The sequence below is a fragment of the Nycticebus coucang genome, chromosome 8 (assembly GCF_027406575.1).
Source record: "Nycticebus coucang isolate mNycCou1 chromosome 8, mNycCou1.pri, whole genome shotgun sequence".
NCBI classification, from domain to species: Eukaryota; Metazoa; Chordata; class Mammalia; order Primates; family Lorisidae; genus Nycticebus; species Nycticebus coucang.
In genome coordinates, this window is record NC_069787.1 from 118,302,324 (window position 1) to 118,323,671 (window position 21,348).

The following is a 21,348-nucleotide window of genomic DNA, read 5'->3' on the forward strand; positions in this document are numbered from 1 at the left end:
GAAGTTTCCTAGAAGTGAGAATGCTGGATCAGAAATATTGGATGATATTTTCAAATAGTTTTTTGGAACAATCGTACCAGTTTGTAGTCCCCTTGACAGTGGGATTCTCCAAGACTCTCATTAAACATTTTTAAATCGATTTGAAACTTACAGGGTGAAAAAGCTGTGCCATATAAACATAAATTTATTTGCTTATAATGGTGTGTATCTTTTCATGATTATTTTTTGATCATTTGTATTTCACTTGAAAATGACTTTTCATGGTCTTTCCTCATTTAAAAAAAAATCAGTTTATTACTCAGTCCTTATTGAATAGCCAAGTGTATTTCCAAATTTTAAATTCTTTAAAGGAAAAAACATATTTATGAGTCTCTTTATGTTGCCCTTGGTAGAGTGCTGTGGTGTCACAGCTCACAGCAACCTCAAATTCTTAGGCTAAGTGATTCTTTTGCCTCAGGCTCTCAAGTAGCTGGGACTACAGGTGCCTGCCACAATGCCCAGCTATTTTTGTTGTTGTTGTCATTGTTTATCAGGCCCATGCTGGATTCGAACCCACCAGCTCCAGTGCATGTGGCCAATACCCTAACCAGTGAGCGATGGGTCCCAAGCCACCAAATTTTAATTTCTGGTGACAGCATTGTAGTCCCATGTGGGGCATTGCTGACCAATAGTGAGTGATCAGCCAGAGCTACAAGCCTAGCAGTGCAAAGCTGCTGAAACACCTGTGTGTGTGCAGGAAGGGGTCTTTGTTTTTAAAGCCCTGATCCAGGAGCAGGCAACCTTCCAGTTAGGAAGTCTCTTATGTTTTATGGGCCTTGCAGACTCTGCACAAAAGCAGCCAAAGATTAAATACCGAGTGGGCATAACTGTGTTTCAATAAAACCTTACTTGTAGACACTGAAGTTTGAATTTCCTATAAATCTCCTATGCGATGAAGTTTTATTCTTTTGAAACAGGGCATGTGCAATATTCTCATAGAAGAGTGCAATATATACTGATTGTTACCAGAGTAATTGGGTATCTATCACTTCAAGCATTTATCATTTCTTTGTATTAGAAATACTCCAATTCTGCTCTTTATTATTTTGAAATATACATTAAATTATTAACTCTAGTCACTCTTTCGTGCTACTGAACACTAGACTTAATTAATTCTGTACCCATTAACCATCTCCCTTTATCCCCACCTCCCCACAACCTTTCCCAGACTCTGGTAGCCATCTTCTACTCTCATAAATATGTAAAAGTGTTATGTATCTGTAGCAATTAAGGATTCAAAATAGTTTTTAAAAAGCATTCTTAGATCACAAACTGTATACAGTCAGGCCATGGGCTGAGATTTGGCTTGCCAGCTGCAGTTGGCCAATGCTAGCTGTAGGCGTTTTCTATGATAAGCCACAGAGAGAAACTGCCAGTAACCGGCCTCCTTAGGACTTGTAAGCCACCGAGACGCGGACAAGACTTGTCACCTCGTCTTCTGAATTTTTTGCTTCCTTACCAGATTCTGCAGAATTTGTCTTCACTTTAAAAAAAAAGTGTGGAATGTGCGGTTATTTTACATATTAAATACCTAAAGCTGGAGGATAGAGGCATTTTCTGTGTATGGTGAGCACTCATAAATACTGATCTCTAAGACTATCTTGAATGGGTTCAGTTTGATGTAAGAGTATATGTGATGTCTAATATTTTTGAATAAGGAAATTCCAGCCAAGCGTGATTTAGAGTTTAATGTAGAATTTTCTGGTTTTATATACATACCTATAAGATCTAGGTAATTCCAAATACTTTGCAGTTATCTTCATGAAAATATCATCACATCATTAGCACTTCTGTTTCCCCCCCTCCTGTGGAAATTGTCATCTCAGAGAGATGGTGGGTAGTTGGATAGTCTCTGTCTATCCTGCAGTCCTGACACCTGGATGGGATCAAGTTCAAGCCATTCTCTACTCCTGATTTGATGGGTGAAGGTTGGATCTTTGTTTTGGTCATACGCAAAATAAAAAGTTTGGATTGGTAAATTTCTAGATTATCTTCTAGCTCAAATAGCCTGGTATTCTTATACTTTCTGTAGGTATCTTCACTGACATTCAGTGTTTCCGTGTAATAGTGCCAGAAAAGGAAATGTGACAGTGTGACAGTACACACCTTCTGGGGAGTTAAATGTGTTCCGCTCATAAAAGCTGTAGAGCAGGAGTGTCCGCCTTGCAGCCTGTGGGCCGCCTCCTCATTTTGTGAGGACTTTTCACTTATTTGTGGTGTTTGGACATCATGAAAAGTATGCACAGACCTTGTTTTTTTTCTTTTCTGATCAGCTTATGTTAGTTTTTTGTACTTAATGTGTGGCCCAAGACAACTTTATTCTTTCAGTGTGTGGCAGAAAAGAAAACAGTTTGAACATCCCTAGAGAAGGTCTGGTTAAAACTGATTATTACTGATGTTCAGTGAACTTCTTTATATTACAACCCTTACTTATTATTTCTTCTGGCATTAGATTTAGCTATTGGCATCTGGGCCGCCTTCTGTTTGAAAATCACCTTTGAGAATCATGCATCATTGAGAAAAGAGACGTGAACTTCTGCATGTGGTACATACTTTGTTTATATTAAAAATATCGAATATGGCTTCCATGGAGCCATACTACATGTTATAAAGTATACAACATGTGTGTATAATAGGATTTATATTATTGGCTTATTTATCATTTGCATATGGTCTTATTGAGATGAGATGTTATCTTCAGATGAGATTTTGCACAATAGCTCATAGTAAGTGTTGGTAGTGATTATTCAGTGGGTTTTGATATAGTCGTATATGGGACAGTAAATCATGCTATCTATTTCTGAACAAAGAAATAACAACAAAGTGTGATACACAGTTTAATGTACATTTTTATATGCATATTATAACAGATAGTCAAATCACTTAGTAGTTAGGCCATGCAACACTGTAATTATATTTAATTTTTCTCACTAATTGAAAATGTTCACTAACCCAAGTAGCAGGTATTTTCTAGAAGCTAGTTAATAAAGGCATCAAAGATGCTATTAAATTCATTGATGTTGTCAAAATATTAGTAAAACCAGTTGCTCTGGTGTTAAGGAAATACCGATATTTTTTTGTCTAGTATTAGAATGTTATAAAAGTAACTCTCCTTTCCTGACTTCATTTGATATTTTTGCTCTTTATCGAAAAGGTATTCTTTAAATCTCTGTCTCCTTAATGAACATTTAAAAAAAAATTCAGTCTAATCAAGTGTCATCTCAATTAGTTTAAATCCCTTAGGTTTCTGCTAATAATTAAAAGTTAGTATTTATTATTCATTGCATATGCCACTTCAATTTTCATAAAAAGTATCACAGTAGGGACTAGGGTATATCCACACACACATATACATCGTAGGTATCACTTTTAGTAAGATGATTATAACCATCATTTCTTAGATGGTTATAAAAAATTGTGGCCAATGATATATTTTAAAAATTGCAAGTAGGTATTATTATATGATTACCCATTTTGGCAAAACTGCACATTGTGGATTTTGTATAGTTTTGTGTGCAGAATGGCAATTGGATGCAGTGTGTTCTGCTTCTATGAGTTAGGTTATTTTTCTACATTTAGAGATACCTCTTATTACTGGAAAAGTAAATAAAATTTTTTGTAGTTTTCTATTTTTCAAGAGTCACTGTCATTCACTTCATTGTTAGGTAGTCAGTGTTAATTCTTACTTACATAGTGCTTTCATTTAAGGAATTATGATCCCCAATTGATTCAAATATTTTCCTCCATTAATTTGTTTACATTGGAGTTTCTTCATGGGGGTCACTACTATTCTGTCCTTTTTTCCTGTTTTCCTGAGACGATGTTGCAGAATTGGGACACTTCAGCATACTTATCAAGGAATTTCTGAAGGATTTGCAAAGGAAAAAATAGATGAATGGATCCAGGCATGCGTTCAAGGACGTTAACCACAAAGTGCTCTCCTTCACGTAGAACAGAGTATTTTCAGCAGCACAGTCAAAGACATCCCGAGTTTGGCTCAGAGTGTAAGGAATTCGGGCAAAATGGAAAGGAACAAAACAAATGAAGAATACAGCAATGATAATGAACACTTTGACATTCACCTTTTTCCTGGGGACTTTGCCCGCTCCCCTGGTTCTTATATATGACCTGTATAGTTCTTTTGTAATGAGTGTGTAACATACAATGACAATTAAGAAATTAATCCAGAAAATGACTTGACAGATGTAGTTCACTATTTCATGCCAGACCAGACCAAACTCTGATTTCAGGAAAGAGCATTTATTCACATTCTTGTCTCTTGGCCTCCTGTTGGTCAGAATCATGTTAGGCAAAGAGATGAAGAACATGAAGGCCCAGATGACCACAGAGAGAATCTTGGCCCCCAGCAGATTGCTGGGATTATATGTCTTAAATGGCCTAGTGGTCTTCTGGTAGCGATCAATCGTTATCAGTCCAAGGAATGAAATGCTGATATACATTGTGAAATAAAATACGACGGAGGTGACTTGGCACACAAAGGTTCTCAGTGGTCCCGTTCCCAGTTTGGCATCACTAAGAATTTTGAATGGAAAAGTCAGAATCATGAGAAGATCAGAAATGACCGTATTCTTAAGGAAAATAATGAAGTTTGATTTACTGCGGATTTGAAAGAAAATCCTCATGGCCAGGCTGTTTGTGACGAGTCCAACAAAAAACAGAACAGTGTAGAGCAGTGGGAAGAGCACCTGCGTGATTTTGTGATCTCTGGTGCACAGACTGCTGTTCCCAGGCACCGTGGTGAGGTTGCCGATGGCCTGCATTTCTTCGTTGCTGCCTAGAGGAGAGAGGGGAGGGGTGTCATTTTCAGCCTGAGGTTGTTTATTTTGCTGTTATCTCTGTGTTTAAGTTTTTTAGACACAGCCTCCTCTAAAAATTGAGGTATCTGATCTTTATTTCAGCAGTTCGTAGAGGCACAGAAAACTGAATCTCAAAATATTTCACCTCTCCAAACATTTGGTCCCTGTGAAATTGTCTGAAGTATATTGTGTGGTTGTGGATACTTTGTTATTCTTTTCATCTTCGTCAAAGCCCACTTATAATTATATATAAAAAGCTAGAAGAGAAATATTTGGGCTCTATTTCACTCTTTCCCAGCTTCACTTCCATGACTATTCACAGTCATTTTTCTTACACCATCCTTATTCCTAAGCTTCATTTATTCTAGTCCCATCAAAGTATTTGAGAGAGAAGTGACTGATAATTACCCACCAGAATTTTTAATTTTAAAAATGTGAAGAAATTGGTGTAAATCGCCCTTTGGAAAATTATTCAATAAATAAAATGCTGAATCAGATAAAAAAAGTCAACACATCTTTCTTTGTAATTGAAATGATATTCCTGCCTCTGTGTGGCTAAGTCATCCATTCAAAATTTGGCCCCATTGAGACTCATGATTTAGCTTCAAATATTTTAACTCATGTATATCTTATTTCCAACTTTGCTCCACGTATTTAAAATTACAACATACGTTTTTCTAGAATATCATTAAGTAAAAATTGTAAAACAGTAAAAATATAAGCATATGTTTTATGTATATATGGTTATTAGTTGGCATTCCTTACAACAGCCAAGGCATACTTTCTAGATTTATTGGAGTGTATAATGGTAGTTATAATAAAATACCAAAACCACATTCATGGCAAAATAACATTTCTTATAATAAGCAGCTTTAAAGAAAAGTAATAAAGTTGAATATGGTGTCTGGTATGAAAGTCTTGAAATTCAAGATGATATTTTTTATCTTTTTATTCCACTAAAGTCAAATGAAGCTTGTTCTACATAAAATATTATTTCTAAGAAACACAGTAGTATTTAAAGTATAAATATCTAAATTAAAAAGAAATTATTTCCACGCAAAAGATTGAAAAATGACAAATTCCCCCAAATGTCAATGGAATTATTTTTTTCTATCCTTAATTATTCAAAATAAAACAGTTAAGAATCATGTTGTTACAGTATGGCTTCAGTTTTCCATGCCTTCCCTCCTGTTTAGCTATTAAAAAAAAATTAAAACCCAATATTATATAACATCACTGATTTTAACCTTCTTGCTACTGTTACTTGTATCTATGTATTCACTCCCTAATTATTTTAGAAATTCTGCTTTATGAATTCTCATTTTGCATAAGTGACATAACAAGTATTCCCTGACATTAAGAATTTCAGCTCCCTCTATCTATATTTAAATCCTATTTTATACTCACAGTAAAATAAGGCCATTTGTATTTTATTTCTATTCTTTGTATAATTTTTCTTGGTGAAGAACTTAATGATTGTCTCTGACACCATTAATTTGCCTTGCATTTTAATTTTTATTTCAAATATACACATGCATTGATACTGTTCTGTAAGGCTTTCAATTTTAAGAAAAGTTGGGGAAAAATGTACACATGTATCATTACATAAATACATATATTTGTCAAATACTTCCATATTAACATTACCTGGTTGCTCTGTTGATTCTGGAGGATTTGAAGATGTCCAGTAAGTGGTAGTTCATGCAACCTGCATCTGGCTTTTTCCTTTTTATTGTCTAAGTTTAGTTGTCACACCTCTTGGTGACAGATAATTTGCTGAGTCTTCATCAGTGAAGTCTTCACTGCTCTACAGAGAAACAGAGTAGAAGAGAAAGGAAGAAGAGGGCTTCACAGTCAGCGATTACCTTCAAACACTCTGGACTCAAGGCTGTGCAGACACTGAATTTCTATTTGTCTGCTTTTCGGACTTCTGCTTTTATTTCCTGGGATATGTGGGGTGAAGGTGGCTGAGAAGTCATCTTTTAAAAATCAATTTAAAATCTCATAGCTTTTTACTGAAACCCGCCATAGAGTTGATGATTTATGAATTGCATTTTTGTTTTGACTTTTCCATGCAAATGATAAATCCCAGTTGAGATCAAGCCTTCAAAGTCTGTTTTCTGAAGGCTGTAAGCTTGGTTTTTTGATGGTTATTTACCTGAAAAGAAGTGCGCTGAGCATTGGATGATTTATTTCCTTCTAAGGCGTAATTACATTAACTCTAAATGTGTGCTGCTTGAGGATGTTTACTCTCTTGCCCTTTTGTCCCACTCCCACCCCCCCCCCCGGTTAATAATGTCATAATTTTAAATCTGTGTTTGATTAACTCCTTTGTAGGTGAAACAGTTTCCTCCCATTATAAATTATCAGATTTCAAAATTACATTAGAAAACCAACAGGGTTATATCAATTGCCAGGCTTATTATGTAAAATGTCCTTCATGCTTTTCTTAAATAGAATTTAAAAACAATCATACTTTTTGTCTTTGTTTTTCCCTGCCTTTGAGTTTTAGGAAAATACACCATTGCATTATGACATCCTTGTATCACTATGATGTTCAGTTCTTTAACTTTTAAATCAAAAAGGCAAAGGATATGGTATGGGGGAATTGATCGGGAAAATATTTTGCTGCTTCATCATTCTTTGCTGTGCTCACCTGCCCACTGATACCTTGAAATGCCCCATGCCCACTGATACCTTGAAATGCAATGTCTTCCTCTCTCTCCCATGCCCACTGATACCTTGAAATGCAATGTCTTCCTCTTAACAGTAGAATCCTTTGGATAGATGCCTTTACTGTGAACCCATGGTTTGGTTATTCTGAGTTTGGGGTATTTCTACCTTTTTAAATGTTAACTATCTTCTGTAGTTGCTGGTAAAATGCAAAGCAGCATCTCAGCATCACCTGGGAACTGGCTAGAAATGTACATTAGCAGTATATGAGAAACTCAGAGGTGCTCTAACCCTTCACCTGAGTTGTAAGGAACCTTCCCTGTGGAGCTCAGCACACTGTAATCTGAGGACCACTGATTTAAATGGACATAGTCATTTTGTTGCCATTAAGAATTTGAAATCAAGCTGGGAATTTCAGTCATTTAGTTGTAATTGTCAGTTACATATCCTTACCAGTTGATCATTTAGAGGGATTAGTTTGATATTAAAGTCTTAGAAAAGTTTGTACTAAGTTATTTTTATTTTTAAATTAGAATGTTTGTAAACAAATCTTAATTGACTTTCCTTGTTGGAGACTCACAATTATACTTCTAAAAGAACTTTTATGGTGTGTATACTTCAGAATAATAATTGGCAATATGTAATTTCTTACTGTTGTGAATGAACTCATTTTATTATCCCAACTATTCTTTATAGTAAGTACTATACCCTAGTCTTTGGATGATGGAACCTGAGGATCAAGAGTCGTGAAGTTAAATGGAGACTTTATTATAATCCAAGCTGTCTAGTTCCAGAACCTTTGTTTGTAACTGTCTGTATCCGGTAATCTTATCTACCTCACATTTTCCTTATCCACCCCTCCCCCCATAGTAAGACCCAGAAGTGAGAGGTGATTATCATGTGTGGAATGACTATATACTTTTTCAATAAAATAAGGGTGATATTTGTCTTTACACCAAATTGTAAGCTCCAAAGGATCTTCAGATGAAACAAGCCATGTACAAGAAAATCATAGGTATTTTCAACAAATTAATCTGCTATGTTAAAGGTAAACTAATTCAAAATAGTTAAATCATACCACCTTATTGAGACCTTATATTTTCCAACCCGTAGAAGGGGTATCAATAGGTCTTTGAGGAATAAAATAAAGGCTCCAGCCCTTGGTTTAAATTAACTTTGTCTTTTCTGTGATTTTAACTTACAACCACACACCTATTTGCAAACCAACTCACATAACATTCTTTTTTTTTTTTTTTTTATTGGAGGATCACTGCTAGTTAGATCACCTGACCCTTAAAAATCATTAAAATCTTTTAGTGAAAAGTGTCTCAGTTTATAAAAGTTTATTATCATATGAATAAAAGCACATTAAAAGGCACTCTTTAACTTCTTATTAATAAATAACATCAGCAATACTGTTTGTAATTATATTACTATTTAGAACAGAACTGAATTTGATTGATTTGTGTTTTTACTAAGATTGAGATTCTAAGAAAAAGGAATAGAATTTTTACTTTGAAGTGGTTCAGTTGGTTTATTTATTTCACCAAATCTTCTAAAAGTAGTCTACTCATCTAAGAATATTTGCTTCAAATGGGATTATTCTAAACCCTGAGGTTCTTGTAGAACTAATTCTGGGCAGGAAGGTAGAGATGCTATAATCAGGATGTGTTTAGCTCTTAGGTTTTTTTTTAGTTCTAATGGTTTATGGCTCTAAATATTGTCATTTTGACATTAGTGAGTACTTTGATTTAGGGCATGTGTTTGAAGTAGTGCATAGTTATGTGAATTAGGTTGACTTTATCCATCAGAGTATAGAAATGTAGGTTAGATATGCAACAGATTCTTGAACATTGGAGTGTTTAGCAAAAGAGAATGCTATCTTTTGTGATTAAATTATGTGACATTCCAGTCGCCAGTGTTTTACTTGAGAGAAGAGGACTAGAATATATATAGTTAAACCCTCATCAGTCATACTGTGAACTATAAGTTACTGTAGAACAAAGCCTTCCCTTACAAATCTAGTTACATTTTTCTGCTATTTTCTTTTCTTTTTTATTGAGATAGACTCTCACCCTATTGCCCTGGGGAGATACCCACAGCAACCTCAACCTCTTGGGCCCAAGTGATCCTTCCATTTCCTTTTCCCAAGGAGCTGGGACTACAGGTGCCCACCATAATACCAGGCTCATTTTTCTATTTTTAGAAGAGATGGGGACTCATGCTTGCTCATGCTGGTCTTTAACTCCTGAACTCCAGCAATCCACCTGCTTTGGCCTCCCAGAATGCTAGGATTACAGGCATAAACCACTGCACCTGGCCAGTCTCCTATTTTCTTAATTTATAGAAAAGGTACTTCAATTCAGTTACAGTTATTAATGAGAAAAAGCTGCTGATTTCCTTGTTTCAATTTCCTCTCGAGCCCAAGTCTTATTCCTGTTAGAACATTTATTGGAAGTTATTTTAAACACAATAGTTTGGTATAGTGAGAGATTCCACCAAAAGAAAAGTTTGAAAACTTATTTTAATGGGCGGCGCCTGTGGCTCAAGGAGTAGGGCGCAGGTCCCATATGCCGGAGGTGGCAGGTTCAAACCCAGCCCCGGCCAAAAACCACAAAAAAGAAAAAGAAAAAAAAAAAAAAAGAAAACTTATTTTAAGAGTTCTTCATTTAATAAACAATATTTTTTTTTTGGCCGGGGCTGGATTTGAACCCGCCACCTCTGGCATATGGGACCAGCGCCCTACTCCTTGAGCCACAGGCGCCGCCCTAATAAACAATATTTTTAATGAACTAAATATGTTCTTTTAAGAGACTGGTTTTTACTACTTAGAGATGAGGTAGGACATTACTTCATGATGTGTACTGTGTTTGCATTTGAGCATAAATACAGACTATTGGAAGTATGAAGCATACGGACTATTGGAAGTATGAAATGGTATATTTTGCTTTCTCAGAAAGAAAAGTACATCTGCTTCGTCTTTTTTATGGAAGAAAGGAAGCACATTCAGCATGCGATTTTATTTCTCCTTGGGAATATTAGTAATTTTAAAATTCTGTTACTATTGGAGCATTGTTTAAATATCAGAAAAAATGAGGAAGGTGATGGGAGAACATACCAATCTTATCTCACCCCTGTTATCACATTTTTGTCAATACATATTTTGGCAGCATTTCTAATCACTTATTTTAAATAAGAATGATTTAAAGCACATCTCTATTTAATTAACTTCACTTCTCCTCTCTTAGGACATTTGGCTCAAGAGACCTATTTTAATTCCTTAATACAGTAAGTCCACCAGGGTTTGGGGCATAAATCCTCCTAGTTTCTTCATCAGTTAAGTTTTTGTGAGTATGAGATAATATCTGGAGGAAGACAGTAATTGATTTGGAGGATGAGGTTTTCAAAACTCAGGTTACAGAAAAGATGGCCTCTTCAGTCCAAGGCCAGCAGGTGAGCTGGCCTAGAAGCAACGCTTGCCTTCTCCCGTAGTAGACTCTTCGCTGATATTTTTCTCTGCCCAACAACTACATCCTTCAGGAATAACCAATAGAGTAATATTTGGGTGCTCATTTCAGATTCTTACTATTAAATTAACACCAACTTAGAAGAGTAGAAGCCATTTAATCCTTTTGGAAATATTTGGTACATTTCCTTCTGTTGACTTTATTCTGATTTTGTATGAATTATTATTTAAAACTACATGTACATTTTCTGCTTGTGCAAAAAAATTGATATAAGCAAACCTTATAGACTTATGAAACATAATATAGCTTTGTCTCTCTACCTGTTTGCTTTGAAGACCAGTGTAGTAATAGCTATCACAATTTTCCTGAAACTTCTAAGTATAAGAAAGGGATATAATGTCTTTATATCCCTTTTAGAGGTTGACCGTTCTCTTCTGGCTCACTTCATTCTATTCTTGCTTTTCTCATCCCACCCTTTGAACTCATGACATTGTTTCTTGGCCCATCTCCCTGAGCATATCAAGGTCAACGAACTGATTTGAGCTTCTTCGGGAAGCTCAAATTAGGGAGTTTCTCATCCCCTAATTTCTCTTTGTTTTCACTGATTTTCCTTTTTTTCCTGTGGTCAAGTCAAAAGGGCTTTCTTTCTTTTTATATTAATCCATGCAAGAGGCCCTTTATCAATCAATCTACTCTTCAATCTTGATTTCTTCTGTGGAGATGTCTTTGAGACATAGGTTAGAAGCAAGAACGTAATGTTGATTATTGTCGCAAACTTTCTCTTTCCTCTCAAGCTCTATTTCTCCACGCCCAGCTCCTGGCATGTGTGGTTCACTTCCCTCCCCTCACCATTTCCCCATCCACTCTTACTTCAATGCCTTGTTTCCTGCTTTCTGCCCCTACCACTTTAGCAAAACTTCTGTTTTAAGGTTCACATGTCTTTTTTTTAGTAAACAAGTCAAAGAGGTCATGTCCGTTATGACCTCTTAACTCCACTTGACCTTGTCAGTGGCCCTCATTTTTATATATGACCTTGCCTTATCAGACTGTCTTATTAGCGTGACTGTGCATCATTTGATGGCTCATTTACTCCCTTCACCAGCTCATCTCCCTTGGCCCTTTTCTTCCAGAGAGAAGATGAAAACGCTGCATCCCTTTCCAGGACTTAACGTGTTGCCCTTATTCCTCACCTATCACCTCTGCATGAGTGCCCACATCAAACCAACTATTACACATTTGCAGTACATTTCAGTCTCCTTCAATCTCTCTTCCCACCAACTGCTCATGATTATAGGTAAATTCAAGAGCTCTCTGTCCTAATATCCTATCCCTAATTGTCCTCCAATGAAGTGTATCTATTGGGTGCATTTTGACTTTCTGTGAGATGCACGTTTACTCACTGGATTCAGATGCCTGAACCTCTTCTAGATCCTTCAGATACCTCTTGCTTTTGCTTCTTAGTCTTCATATTCACTGTTAAGACTTGGTTGATCCTGTAAACATTTTTGTTCTGTCTCTTCCATTCAGTTTTCTCCTCACTCACCTATATCAGGGTAAGTTTACTACAAAACTCATTATCTTCATCTCTGCCCTATTCGTTGTGTGACGTGTTTGTTCATCAGACCACTTATTTAATCTCTATTTAATTTAGGGTGGCACCTGTGGCTCAAGGAGTAGGGCGCCGGTCCCATATGCCAGAGGTGGCGGGTTCAAACCCAGCCCTGGCCAAAAAAAAAAAAAAAAGTAAAATCTCTATTTAATTTAATAATCCACTATTAATTGCCAACTCATTGCCTGATAAGGAGAATATAAAAATGAACACAACACACATGGACTCTTTTGCACAATTTACAGGCTAATGGGGAAGACAGGCATTAAATAAATACCTAGAAAATAAGTGGGTTACACTTTTAAGAATGCACTTCAGGGAACTGGAGTGACAGAATGAAAGACCTGACACTATTTGTATATCGCATTTCAGCAAGTGAAATGGAGGCGTTGTGAGTATTTTAGGTAGAGGAAAGAGTAACAGCAAAGGAAGGAAGTGCCCCAGGGCCTTGGGGAAATGTTGAGCAATGCAGTACAGGAGGGTGTGGGGTGTGCACAAGAGAAGAGTGGAAGCCGAGAGTATGAATTTGCAGAGTGAGCACCGTGTCCAGTGTGATCCTAAGCGTTTTTATATGTTTCAAACATTTTCACAAAAGTGGTACAAGAAAAATGTGTTACCCAGTTTTTCAGAGGAAGCATCTGATGGTTAGAAAGGTTCATTGTTTAGGATTTTGGAGTTGGCAAGTGGCAGAACTAGCTTGTGGTCATAGCTCCCTTAGCCCCCAGCTAGGGCTGTCATTGATGGTGCAGTGTGGGGCCCCGTGATCCTGTGTGGTTGTGGTGAGCATGGATCTTTCCAGGCTGCCTTCCATTGTCGCCCCTGTTCGGACTCTAGGTCTGAAGTTACTCCTTGTATGATACTTCCCAGAATCTGTGTTCTTGGAAGTCAGGAAACACTTATCCTTCTATTTTCTCAGGGTTCCCAGTATCTTGTCTGGCCTTAAGTAAATACTACATGAGCAGTTTTGGAATAATCTTGCTACCTTCTGTTCATCACCCCTCACATAGACATTACATTGGGACCATTAGATATGTGTCTTAACTAAAAACAGTGGCCAAGGCACATTCCCAGCACTGCCATGTTTTGTACGTTTTTCTCAATGCCCTACTTTTCCTTCATAGGACTTACATGCACACATTCAGCCAGCCAACAAAGAAATATATATCAGTAATGCTCCATAACAACTGTATAAATTGGAGATTTGCACCCAGCTCAGCTCATTCAAATGTGCAGTCTCATGTGAAGTTGATTTTATCCTACAGTGGTAAGGTTTATCTTTGGAAAATTTGGGAAAGGTTCCGATATACTCAGAATGTTAAAAGAACAGCTTCTGGGGGAAATTTGCTTGTAGCTTTTTTTTTCCCCCTCTTTGAAACATTAAGAATTATTTGGGAGCAGAGGTGTGGCAAGATAGTTGGGAAGGAGTTAAAAACGTCTAGTTCTGGTGGCATTGAATAAAAAGGAACCAGTGCCCTGGGAAGTGGTGGCAGACGTGTGCCTGAGAGAGACTGAGAGCAAAGTGACAGAATCAGAGAGAAAACAGGCTCCTAATTTGAGGTTGCAGCAGTAAAATTCCACTGCATGCAGAATACCCAAGGGAAGGACTCCAGCGCAAACACCGGGGCTCTCCCGGCCAAGATTCCTGCTGCTTGTTGCAGCCATTGCTAATTGTGAGCAGGCTGCAGTTTGTTTCCTCCGCAAGAAGTTCTTTTCTCATGTCAGGTGCTCAGGAAGCAAGATAGACACTGATAGGAAGGTCAGGCACCTGGCCTGGGTGAAGATATACAAAGAGAGGGAAATGATCCGTAATGAAGGCCACAGCTAGAAATTTACCACAAAAATGGAAGACTGTAAGTAAGAGCCAAGGGAGAAATTGGAATAGAAAAATCCAAACCCTGGGATAAGAGAGGACTACTTAACTTTGGCTAAGGATTGTGTTCAGCGCTGTGTGTATGTTTTTGTTATGCTGTAAATAATTTTCATGTGGTGGAAAAGAGGAATGTCTGGATTCCCTGTGCCTCTAAGGTGGAAGTGGTGAGCTTGTCCGGAAGGGAAGCCTGGCGGTGTCAGAACATGTTTGCATCTTTAACTGCTTGTCTCCCACCTAATGAGACCTATAGGCTTCATTGTTTTGTAATTTGGAAATAAACATGCATGTATCTCACACAGTCCACTGGGAAGTAAATGGAGTCTTTTTTATAAAAATGTTTGAGGTTCCTAGCATGATTGTTTTCCTATATATAAACTATTTGTTACTGCTGTCTATATATGCATATATACACAAGCAGACTGACAAAGAAAACTCTCATTAAAGGAAAAGTATGTTTAGACAGATGATGTGCAGTTAAGACTATGTTCAGTTTTAAACAATGAAAAGTTTTTCAGTAGCCCAACTTACGCTGTAGGGTCCGCCCACATCAAGTGCTTCTACTTACACGTCAGGTCAGTTGACACTTTTTTTTTTGTTTTTAACTTTAGCAAGATCCAAACTGGAAAAACAGGGGTGTTGCCAGTGAAGGTAGAGGTGAGTTGAAGGGAGGGCAGGATGCCACTACCGCAGGCCAGCGTGGAGAGGCTGGGGTTAGAGCCTTTCAGGGCTGAGAAATGCAACCCCACCCCTGCAGCCAAGGGTCTCAGAGCACATTTTCTGTTTTCCAGGATGAATCTTCAAGTCATGAATGTAACCAGCGCACAATCCTTCTCTATGGAGTTGGCAAAGAGCGGGAGGAGGCAAGGCATCAGCTGAAGAAGATTACCAAAGATATCCTGAAAATCCTGAACAAGAAGAGCACCCCAGAGACGGCGGGGGGTAAAGGGCCTTCTTGTGTTTGGTCCTATTGAGTTGTCTCTTGTCTTCCCTCTTGGCAGCCTTTATCACTATCACCAGAGTATTTCCTCCCCCAAATGACTGTCCCTTGAAATGTGAATAAGCACATTTAAAATTTTATGACCTATTTTTCCATTTATAGTCATACTTGTGTCAAAATATTATCTTCTGTAGGTACACTCTCTACTCTTGAGTGCTCCCTAAATTTTGTACAGTAGTAACACATGAGTTATTGGAGGACACACTGGAAACCCCCTAGGTGAGAAGAGGTCCACTTCCCTATTTCTTTGTGCCATATTAATTGAAAATCATGCTGGTGTATTTGCCGGTTTAGAAATACAATTGCAATAGATAGTGATGGTCCCGTATATCACTATGTGATTTACAGTAACATAGAAAATTGGGTCTTTGCCCTGTAATGCCTTCTTTATTTGGAATGCTCTTTCTTCACCCTTTTAATACAGTTTTTATAGTAAAGCTGTGCCTTTATATTATGTCAGCACATTACATAATTGGAATTTTGTAATTATCTACTTCATATTTGCCTAATTACTCCTTTCAGGGTTTATTTCATTATGCATTCAGATTATTTAAAGTATGATGTCATTTTATATACTCTACTACCACCACTGGTGTTTATTTTTCTAATACTTAAATAATATAAAGAAAAGAAATTTGTGTAAACCACATTCTTCCCACACATGGTGTGAACCACCTCTGTGTTCTTTATACTTTTGGGGGCCCTCTCCACAGGGCATCCAGCCCTTAGATGATAACTAGATCGATGGCTAGAGCTAGTCTAAACTAGATCTTCCCAAGAGGAACGTCGGGTACAAGGAATGACAATTAAGTCCATGAACTCATCTTAGAAAAAGTATTATCTACCTCATTGCTGAATATCGCTGTGGTCACCAGATGGTCTGGGGAGTACTTCAAAGGAGACAGGGTGAACTTAATTGTCAGACCTTGTGCTAATAATGCAAATATTTTATCTTTCTTCTTAGTCAACAAAGGTGCACACAGAAATATGGTACAAGGGACAGCATATTTTTCAGTGTCCAGATGATGTTCTGTGTATCACATGTTGGAGGTTATAAGCCTTAGTAGGCGAAGGGAAAGCTACCTTCATGTCATTATATCACATTTCGTGTTTCCCTTCACTTACCAGCTAAGGACCTTGAATAACACTGGCTCTCTGAGGGGACAGCAAAGAGCTGAGAAAGGGAAACGAAAGCTTCTGTTCTCGGCTTATTGTTAGTAAGCTAGAAAAACAGGTGCTCTGTCTAAGAAAACTGTTTATCTGTCATTTTGCTGTTTTTTCTCTTTTAGAGAAAAGAGGAAATAGGTTACATTAGGAAGGTTGAATTTAGAAGCCCTCCCACTAGCTGGCAAAGACTATTTCAAACTACTTTTGATATACTTGGAAGGAGGGGCACTTTGAAAGGTTCAGTAATACGCGTCTTAGCTAAACTACTTTTAGAGCATCTTTCCAGATGCTGTACAGTTTTGGGTTTTAAAGGCTGGAGGAGGGTGGGAAGAGGAAGGAAGCGATGTGGCATTCTTTTCTGTGAGTCCACTTACTTGGCTTGTCATGGTTTTTAATGCCTTGCTATAGTCTTTTTAATCTTCATACCAGCCCTTAAGTGGGCGGTTCTAGCATATTAACTCAAAAAGAGACAATCATCGTCCTGTGCTGCTTTTTCAGACAAAGGTTGAGTTCCCTGCCCAAATGTTTGGGACCAGAAGTTTTTCAGATTTTGGATATTTTCAGATCTTGGAATATTTGCATGTGTAAAAGGAGCTATCATGTAGTTGAGAGTCGGGCCTCAATGTGGATTCACTTATGTTTCACATACACCTTACACACATAGCCTGGAAGTAATTTTACTTTTTCACTGGGGATGTTTTGTACCTGTTTTGTTTTGTTGAGACAGAGTCTCACTCTGTCAGCCTGAGTACAGTGCCTCAAGGCCCAGCTAGTTTTTCTGTTTTTATTAGAGACGGAGTCTTGCTCTTGCTCAGGCTGGTCTCAAACTTGTGAGCTCAGGCGATCCACCCACCTCAGCCTCTCAGACCGCTAGGATTACAGGTGTGAGCCACCATGCCCGGCCTTAACACCTGTGTTTTGACTGCACTCTGTCACATGAGTTGAGGCATTGAATTTTCCACGCATGGCATTATGTCTGCACTCAAAAAGTTTCAGATTTTCACGCATTTCAGATTTAGGGTTTTGGGATTAGAGGGATGTTCACATAGAAACACCACTGTGGAGCAGCATTTGGAAAAGGATTTTTGTCTTTTCTTCATTTTAGATAAAATTTCTTCACCAGAAAGATGTTAAGTTGTGATATAGTGAGCTGCCTTCTGGTAAACAGTTTTAGTTTTAAATCACTATTGAAAACGTTGTATATGCACCAGAAGATAGCCAGTTGTACTTCAGATTAATGGAAATTTGCCCACTTTTTTTTTTTTTATTTTTTCCAGCAAAACAAGGACTGGTACAGGAAATGGAGCTTGTGTTTGCTTTCTAGGAAAACATAAAAGTAATATTTTGAGAAATTAACTCTGGCTTTACCTAGGGAAATTTATGATCTAAAGTTTAAATAACATTTCTGGTTGAATGGTCAGATTCATTTTCTGGAGGTGTTTGTGGTGGCTCAGAACTGTAATCCTAGTGACAAAGGAGGATTGTTTGTAGCCAGGAGTTCAAGATGAACCCGAGCAATATCACAAAAAAGGGAAAAATATAACAAAAAAAGGAAAAAAAATGAATTAGCTGCACGTGGTGCCACATGCCTTAGTCCCAGCTACTCAGGCAGGAGGATCCCTGGATCCCAGGAGTTTGAAGCTACAACAATGAGCTATGATCTTTCGACTGCACTTCAGCCTAGATGACAGAGCAAAACTTTGTCTCTTTTTTTAAAAAAAAAGGAAAAGATTAATTTTCCATTTGCCTTGACTAGTCATCTTTTTTGGTGTGTCTTTTGAAAATTTTAATGAAGTTTACCATAACAGTCTTTAAAAGGCTAAAACTTTCAGGACTTAAAAGATCTCTAAAGATGCAAATCAAAGTTAAGCAACAGTAATATATGCTATGAAAGCAAATTAACATAAAACAGATGAGGAAAGTCTATGTATTATGGCATTGTTACTTGTGTAAATATCACTAAAGTATTTCGTTGAGAGCCACTACTAATTTCTTATAGTTTTCTATTAAAGTGGATATATGTTGGCAGGAATCAATTACATCTTTTTACATGAGGTTTGAAGAAGTTAGCCCTATGTAGGTAAATGAAGCTTATTAACACAAACAAAAAGGTGCATCTGGGAGATCTTAGGTGGATCAGCTTCCTCAAGTATGTTGTTTTTGTTTGTCTTGGTCTGAAGGACTGAATTCAGACATTAACTCCACTCTTAAAGTACTTTGTATGCAAGGCAATTGATGCGAGCTCTTTGGCCTTGGGTCAAAGTTGTTGGTAAGTGATATTTTAAACATGCTTATGACATGTGAGCAGCTGTGGTGAAGGCAAAATTCCAGGCCTAATTTGTACTTTTCAGAGTAGATCCTTAAAAAGAAGGATTAATGAATTTGTTAGTTCTTTTTTGGTAATTCTTGCCAAAAGTGGCATAGGTTTGTAGCTTATGTTACTCAGGACCTTTTAATTCTAATTTACTCCATTATCAAGTTTTATTTCTTTCTTTCTTTGTTTTTTGATTCTAAACAATAATTACTTATTGTGAAAAGAGATGTCTCTTTGGATTTTACATTGCATTTGCCATTGCCAAGATATTTTTTGAGTTCAGTAAAATCTTGTTCACTTCTTGTGTCTTTAATAGAGAAAGCTGTAAGGTGACACTTGTTTTCCGAAATTAAATGCTCCCAAATTCCAAGACAGTGCGAGTCGTTGAGCTCTTGTCTTTAGTTAGAAAATTAGAGTTAGAAATGACTTAAGAGATCATGTAATCCAACTTTTTTTGTTTTTAGATTTATCTTTGTAAATACATATATTAAAAATACTTAAAAAGAGCTTTAACTCTCTTTTAGGATTTTATTAAAAAAAAAAAACTGTTAAAAATGAGAGTCCCTGAGGAATAAGCAATGTCTATAATATATTTTAAGCGAAATTTTCTTCAAATTTCTTAATGCTGAATTGACAAACATAGCACTTTCCCATATAAAGTGGAGTGAATTAATTCCTCGTTGCCCTTAAGAAAGTTAGGAATCAGGTCAGGGTTTTTTTTTTGGGGGGGGGGAGGGGGATGAGGGTGTAACATCTTAAACTGTTTCAGTGAAGTATCAAGGTGAATCCCCAAAGAAGGTGCCGAATAAACATCCTTTTATGTGGAAGTGAGGCTGATTGGATCTCTCCCTGCCTTCACTGTGCATGTCATCTTAATTTAAATGTCAGCTCGTTAGAAATGTTCATAAAGGCACTTTTCACGTTAGCTAAAATTTAGCAGTCATTCACTAGAATGACTAAGTAAATGGCAGTATTGTCACACATTGGAAGACTCTACATAAGTGAGGATTAATTTTTAGAACAAATTAACATTATTTCAACAATATGAGTCAATCTTGGAAGCATAGTACTGAGTGAATGATGCCAGAAGTGAAAATCAGAGAAACGCATAGCTCACTTTATATAAAATTACAAAGTGGACAGACAATAGCAATTCCAGATGTTAGAAGTCAGGACCTCAGTCCGCTGGGGAGGGAGAAATCACTCGAGAGACTGGACGGGTTTCTAGAATGTGACTTTGTGACGTGGGTCTTGTTACCTGGGTGTATTTATTTTGCAGAAAGTCAAAGCATTTGTGTACTTTCTCTGTGTGTTTGTTAATTCATCCTCAATAAAAGTTATCCATTAAAAAAGTCCAGAGCTTCTATTAAATGGTAAATAACTTATCTACTTTATATTTTCCTTAGGTGGGGATGAGGGACAAAAATCTAGGAAGAACAAGCAAGAGGCATTTCCAACCCTGGAGACTGTGTTCACAAAACTCCAGCTCCTTTCATATTTTGATCAGCATCAAGTCACATCTCAGGTAGCCATTTAAAGCTGATTTGTTATGCACGTGGAATAATCCTATTAAATGTTTCTTTCATGCAATATATTTTCAGCCTCAGTTGGTTCAATGAATACATCTTATTTATTACTCAGAAGCATCTCAGACGGTTGGGTAGTTCATTTTTAAGTGATAGATTTAGCATGTAAATATTTTTACCTGATAACGATATATAAAATCATCCCCAGTGCAATACTTAAGTCATCAGTTTTTGGTCCTGCATCGCTATTGATAAGGGAGAAATCTGTTGATGACTGAAGTTAAATATTATACAACTGAAAATTAACCAAATATGTTTTTCTTTATAAATCCATTGGTATTCAAATAGACATATCTCAAAGTAATATTCGTAGCTGTTCTCCAACTGCGAACCAGTAGGATAGTTAAGACCCGTAAGGACAACTTGTTAATATTTTTTCAAATTATAGTTGTTGTAAGAAAGTTATTTGATTAGTACATTGTCTTGGTTTCTGTAGTAGTATGTTTTAACTTTCATCTAAATAGAATTAACATAAATTCAAATGGTTCACTTATAAAATTAAAATCATTTACCAAAGTAAAAGATTGTTTGGAATATTGGTGTTATAATTATTTTTACTATTATTTGCACAGATCTCTAACAACGTGCTGGAACAGATCACAAGCTTTGCGTCAGGGACGTCCTATCATCTCCCTCTGGCTCACCACATTCAGCTCATCTTTGATCTCATGGAGCCAGCACTGAACATCAATGGACTAATCGACTTTGCTATACAGGTGTCAAAGCCACCATGTTCCTCTTATGTTTAGGAAAGCAAACCCACCAGGCATCTTGCCATTTTCAATCACCCAACTGTTGTACAGTAACAG

The 21,348-nt window shown here is 37.0% G+C and overlaps 2 protein-coding genes across 9 annotated transcripts in view; one reads left to right on the plus strand and one right to left on the minus strand.

The window, feature by feature from the left end:
• The window catches only part of MED12L (mediator complex subunit 12L), a 337,656-nt gene that overhangs the window by 241,886 nt on the left and 74,422 nt on the right, over positions 1-21,348 (plus strand). For all 7 annotated transcript variants that reach the window (XM_053599366.1, XM_053599369.1, XM_053599370.1 and 4 more), the window contains 3 exons: positions 15,264-15,414; positions 20,360-20,478; positions 21,112-21,255. In XM_053599366.1, coding sequence (XP_053455341.1) covers positions 15,264-15,414; positions 20,360-20,478; positions 21,112-21,255 — 414 coding nt within the window. The remainder of the gene's footprint in view (positions 1-15,263; positions 15,415-20,359; positions 20,479-21,111; positions 21,256-21,348) is intronic.
• P2RY12 (purinergic receptor P2Y12) overlaps positions 2,864-21,348 on the minus strand; it is a 45,092-nt gene continuing 26,607 nt past the window's right edge. The window contains exons 2-3 of one of the 2 annotated variants that reach the window (XM_053599381.1): positions 6,504-6,663; positions 2,864-4,834 (exon numbers count right to left, since the gene is read on the minus strand). In XM_053599381.1, coding sequence (XP_053455356.1) covers positions 3,795-4,820 — 1,026 coding nt within the window. In that variant the 5' untranslated portion in view covers positions 4,821-4,834; positions 6,504-6,663 and the 3' untranslated portion in view covers positions 2,864-3,794. Of the gene's footprint in view, positions 4,835-6,503; positions 6,708-21,348 lie in introns of those variants that run through there. The other variant, XM_053599380.1, reaches the window with a different exon arrangement.